This window comes from Hermetia illucens, chromosome 5 (genome assembly GCF_905115235.1).
Source record: "Hermetia illucens chromosome 5, iHerIll2.2.curated.20191125, whole genome shotgun sequence".
NCBI lineage: Eukaryota > Metazoa > Arthropoda > Insecta > Diptera > Stratiomyidae > Hermetia > Hermetia illucens.
In genome coordinates this window covers 27,843,433-27,849,432 of record NC_051853.1, presented here as the reverse complement: position 1 = coordinate 27,849,432, position 6,000 = coordinate 27,843,433, and the positions used below count along the sequence as shown (strand labels likewise).

Here is a 6,000-nt window from a genome sequence, read left to right as displayed (position 1 = left end):
AACAAGAAACTGAGGCCAAATATTTGGGAATTACACTAAATCAAAAATTACTCTGGAAGCACATGTCGGAAACACTTGTCGGAAAGCCACGAGGGCTTTGATGACTTGTAGGTCCATAGCAGAAAAAAATTGGCAGCCCAAAGATACATATTTGGATATATACTGCAATATAAGGCTAGTGATTACCTGGGCAGAAAGAACCGAACTCAGCACACAAGCTAGGGAATTACATAAACTCCAAAGACTAGCTTGCGTGTGTATCAGTGGGGCAACGAGGACATGCCCAACGGCATCCCTGGAGGTCCTTCTGGGATTAACCCTTCTCCATCTGCACATACAGATACAGGCATGGAGGGCAATATTCAGGATGGCCGGGAGTATCAGTGGGACGTGGAGCTGCCTAAACCCAAGGAAAATTGATATCCTTTCTAGGCGGTATCCCGAATTACTGATACTAAGGGATAACATGACAACGAGGTTTCACTTCGATAAAAAGTTTGAAACACGTTGGAGTAACAAGGCAAACTAGGAGAGCATGGCTAGGACATACGGCTTAAACGGACCAACCAGATGAATTCTAAACTGATGTGGGAATGCCTTGAGAGACTGAACACACTCGACTCGTCCAACAAGGTCTGGATACTTTTGGTTCCAGGCCATGCTGGGTTGGAAGGTAACGAGGCAGCAGACGAACTAGCCAAGAAGGGAGCAGGGACGCCTTTACACGGTTCAGGGCCCTTCTGTGGAATCGGAAACGGTTTCATGGCTATGGCTCTAAGAAATGAAGAGGAACGGTTGAGGGAACTATACTGGGCGTGCCTACCTATTGGGGGATACGAACCCATACGCACAAAGGATTGTCTAAACCTCACAAAAAAGAACCTCCGAATCATAGTGGCAATTCTCACTGGTTACTGTCGGGTGAACTATCACCTAGGGATGCTAGGGGTATCTATGGACACTGCCTGCAGGTTTTGTGCGGAGTGTGATGCAACCTCTATACACGTCCTGGGACAGTGTCCGGGTTTTCTGCAAAGTAGGTCGAGGCATTTGGGAGAACACTTAATACCATGAAAATTTTTTGTTTGGAATGAGTTGTCCTGATACCACCATCTACTTGATAGCGGGCTGCACTTGTTCGAGAACCAATTTAGGTAAAATATTCACTGATTCTAACTGTAGCCCTCATATCTAAGTAGAGTTAGTGTTTTGTTTTTACCTCTATTCCTTTTTGCTCAATAATAAAGATCTGAAATCTTCACTAGTTAGTTAGGGTCGGGTTATTTACACTTCAACCCTCCTTCCGTCTTATACCGCCCCACATTGGGCGCCATTTATAATAACTTTCAAAAGAAGATTTAAATCATTAAAAAAGTAACATTAATTACTTTTTCTATGACTAAGCTTACATAAAGTATCTTTCAGGTCAACTAACATCTATCTATTCTCATACAACAGAGACGGCAGCCCCTATATCCACGAATCATTTCCCCTTAGTACTGAGTATCTTGAAACCGAAAAACCGTTTCGTACTGGATGTCGTCATCACTTTGCTTTCGTCACTGGCGCTAGTTTCGCTTCCTCGAGTATCTTTCTTCACGTTGTGTTCGAGGAATCAACTCAGATACTGAGTGAATGCCGGCGGAGGTGGATGTTTGCTCGTTTGACGATTAAGTTCACGGATTCGGACTTGAGCGCGGGAAGAACGTCGCGAAACGAACGAAATTTATGAAGATTCCATGGCGTAATAACGAATTAGTCACAAATCTACGAATTGGATACCATCGCATTTCGATGACTTACGAGTGTACGAATTTTTACTCATTAGGAAGTGATTTGCACCTTTTCACGGGAAAAAGATGATGCTGAGTGCACCTGATCTGTGCATGCGTGTTTCGATTATCTTTTATCTGTGCTGAGCGCGGATGCCGAGCTGTTCTCGGTGCGATTGTCAGTTCCAACTCGAATTTTGTCACTTGTTGCCGGTCCGATTTGAGTGAGTGTTATCAGGGGCCAGGGTTGGTTATTGAAAAAGGGGAAGGTGTCACCTAGTGCCGTTGCTCATCTTATGAATAATAAAGTCAGTAATAGTGAGAGGGAAGTTGCAAATGATGACGACATCAATTGCTGATAGGACCGTAGTCATGTTGGGCCCGAAAATGTTAGTGTTTGTTGTGTTGCTTATCGTGGCTCCACTGTTCAATATCCCCGTGCAAGGATTCAACCTCGAGAACCGGCTGCCGATTATTAAGTACGGCGAGAAAGAAGCGTATTTTGGATATTCAGTAGCAGAACATGTTGTTGAAGACGAGGAAACTGGTGCAACATCTAAATGGTGAGTACTATTCTACTATGTTACTACTAACTATTTCCGAATAACGACCAGTATCTTTTTACCGCAGGCTTATCACTTGTACAGCATTGCCTGTAATGATAATCAAACTGAACCATATTCTCACCAATAACAAAATAATGCAAATGCGTAGAACCAACAGAGCTTTTTCAGATCACTTAACGAACCCCCAATGTATTATCTAAGTAACTCAGTTTTGGTTTAAGAAGCAAAAAAGTGTAAATTTTGAAAGTTATCCGTTGTGCATACTGAGTGGGTTTTTACGAAAACCGCTTACGATATCGCCAACTCGTAATTTACTTTTGCAGAAGTTACCGAATTGCAAGTTCGTAGAACTGTAAACAATTCAAAAAACTGGTTGGTGACTGGCTTTGGTCGATTGCAAAATCTCTGGTATCTCTGCTAATAAGGCCACCAGTTGGTATGAAGCATAGAAGAGGTCATTAGTCGGCATATCCGTCCTTCCACTTTTTCAAAGCATGGAGCCCTGCAGAGGCATGGATGACAAGTTTTAGGGAGGCGAAAAGCTGACACTTAATTTACTCTGATTCAAATTGTTTGTTTGTACCTACGTACATTTTACGAATCTGCAACAAAAAACAGAAATGTTTATCTGTGAAATTCCAGTAGAAGTTGGTTTTTGGCAAGTGTCAAAACCAAACCATTTGCGAAGATAATTTCGACACATGCCCAGAGTAAAATTAGTGACCCTGACACCGGTCTTGTAGTGAAAATACCTAGGAATTCTATAAGGTACCTAATTTGGGTGCTATATAATGGTCAGTTCCATTTAACTCCTCAAGCGACAAAACCACAACAAGGAATTTTGGAGTTATCCAACATGATCCAGTCTTATTGAATAACAACAAAACGCCAAAATAACACGAGTGACAGCAAAACATTTTTCTTACCTCAATTCATCCCTGTCCCAGACTCATCAAAAATTGCAACCTGGAAGTACCCATCCTTGTTGGTCTCGCCACGGCTTAATGTTTGAGATGACATTAACAGTAGGTCATCCAACTCTCTCAGTGAAATTATGCAAATTCCTAAGCGTCACTTCTTTTTCAAACATTTGTTTGTTAAGACCGACCAAATTCCTACGAGCTAAATACCAAAAAACCCATTCAGCATAATACCAGAAAGGATCCTACCTGTGGCGAACACTGAAAGGCCATCGTTTGTGAGTTTAAAATAGTAGCAGGGAATAGGAAACATTACTCTACAATCGAAGGCAGGATCTATGGTTCCATACTTGTTTCTTTAATTCCTATTGCCCATTCATTACTAGTGCTACAGCATTTAAGACAGACACAAGTGCTAATATAGCCAATCCTCACACAGAAATGTAAGAAACAGGCCAACATCTTCATTTGACACCCTAAAATGAAATTCAGAAATATTCCCAATGGAACCCACGTTGGGCGCCGTATTGGAAATCGAACTGGTCCTCCTTTTCGGAAGCCAAATATCCTTATTTAATAGCAAAACTGGCAAGAACCATCAGAAGATCTACTGGAACAGCCAAATTCATAAGCTCATTACATATGGCTGTGTGAAAAACATATTGCGAACTGACTAAGCTCAACTTGAAGAACAGAGCGTATGATCCTTTGGAGGATGTGAAGTCAGACCAAGAGTCAATATATTACTAGAACTCGAAGGCAATAGACGATTAATGTATTAATTGCGTTTGGTATCCCTTTATGAACTCTATTTGCTTAAAAGATGGCCTTATGCTGGGGACCATTTTCGTTCAAGTGAAGGAAATTATATCCAGTTTGAAGGTAATCTGGAAACTTGCTTAGCTCTTCAGCCTTCGATTTGTGTTCGAACTGGGAAGCTATAAGCTACACCCTGTAACTGTTCGCCATGTATATTATCTTCAGCGAGCGCAAAGGGTCCTGAATTGTTCCAATTTAGATAATATTGCCAGCTGTATATCGATTCTGATTGATAAAATACTCTCCTTCTTTCGCTACAATCAAGTGCGACTGCGGAAACATAGAATCTATTGGTGACCTTCATCTTGGTGAAGGTGCAGAGGAAAAAAGCTTAAAGAGATCAACCTGAAGCGAGCTAGATCGAATGCGGAGAGAAGGAAGATTGTTAATGAAAAATAAAAATAGTAGTGGACACAGAATATATCCTTGTGATATACCCGAGAAGGGGGAATAGAAAAAGGGTATGCTACCGGATAGAATAGAAAAGGGTATGCTACCCGATCGATTAGAGAAGAAGCAGTAGTTAGGTCATGTAATGAGTGAAGCGAGATTGGCCAGAAGTAGCGTGTAATTTACAGAGTCAAAAGCCTTAGAAGAAACCATATAGATGACGTATACTTGTTGCGAAGGGTTTAAACATCTGGTCATCAAGTTGGTGAGACCTACCAGTCAGTGGTTTAGGAAAAAAAGGTGCACCCGGGTTCAATATTGGTGTTATGGTTACTAATAAGCTACCCGACGAAGAAAGTGGTAAAGAGGGGTGTTGCAGAACATATTATACATCCAAGAAGCAAAGAAGAAGAAGGAAAAGAGTTATACACCGTGGAAAAGTAATTATGGGGGCGAGCCACCAGGGAACTTTGCAAACTTGAAGAAAATGGGAGAAGGTTTCCCGAGCGGTATTGGGGATGTGATACCAGAATAGCTTGAAGTCTCCGCAAGCTAATGCAACCTCGACACTGACCTAGGCCACTAGGTATCAATGGCATTAAAGGGGGCAAAATCAGGTTGATTTCATAATGGGTGAGAGCGCAGGGGAAGGAAGGAAAGTAGCAAGGAAGTAGGTTGAATAGAAGGGTATGAAAGGAGTCGAAGACTTGGTCGGAGTGAAGATTAAATTTCAATTGCCAGGGCTAAATTAAAACAATCGAAATTGACCCTTTGAGAGTTGAAAGAGAAAGTTTGCGCACAACATTGGAGTTAAAATGAGCGATTTAGATAGCAAGTTTAAGTGTAGGATGATGAGTATCAGAAGCGACTTATCGAGGAATATCTGATTGAGTAGAGTAAGTAATTTCTGGTAAGGTATCCGTGATGGTACATAAAGGATAAGAAGAGTGGAAGGAGTTATTTGGAAAGGATGGAAAACCAGAAATGTTAGGCCAAGGGAATATACAGAGATTACAGTCACCACAATTAATGAAGCAGAGGAAGGGAAAAGCTAAACTTAGGACTCCTAATAATCTGCCAATGAATTTCTCATACAGATCAGAGGGAATAAAACAAGGAACATGTGCACAAGAAGTTACAAATAGATTTGCGTTAAGCGGAAAAATAAGTAGGGTAACACGATTGTAAGGAGAAAGGGAGGAAGAAAAATGGATTTGACATGAATACTCGTATGATAATACCAGCACTGGCTTACTACGATATCGTGAGCGACATATAGGCCTGGAACGGTTTACTTGATTATCGCTACTCTATTGTTGACCGCACAGAGAGTAATCTCTGAACGAATAGCCCGAAACCTTTTTTGGAAGCTGAAAAAAAGCTGCGCGAATTTCACGACCATGGCTGCTTTTGGCTCGCATTTGTTTACACCCCTGTAATGACCGCATTAGATCGCGTGGCTTCCACTATGCCATCGGCGAGTTCTGTTACTTTATCGAGTGCAATGTTCTCCTGTATCGCAAAGATTACTTG

The 6,000-nt window shown here is 41.5% G+C and overlaps 1 protein-coding gene across 2 annotated transcripts in view; it reads left to right on the top strand.

Annotated features, from left to right (window-relative positions):
- Positions 1-1,640: 1,640 nt before the first annotated feature.
- LOC119656756 (integrin alpha-PS1) overlaps positions 1,641-6,000 on the top strand; it is a 188,210-nt gene continuing 183,850 nt past the window's right edge. For both annotated transcript variants that reach the window (XM_038063323.1, XM_038063322.1), the window contains exon 1: positions 1,641-2,335. In XM_038063323.1, the coding sequence (XP_037919251.1) occupies positions 2,109-2,335 (227 nt within the window). In that variant the 5' untranslated portion in view covers positions 1,641-2,108. The remainder of the gene's footprint in view (positions 2,336-6,000) is intronic.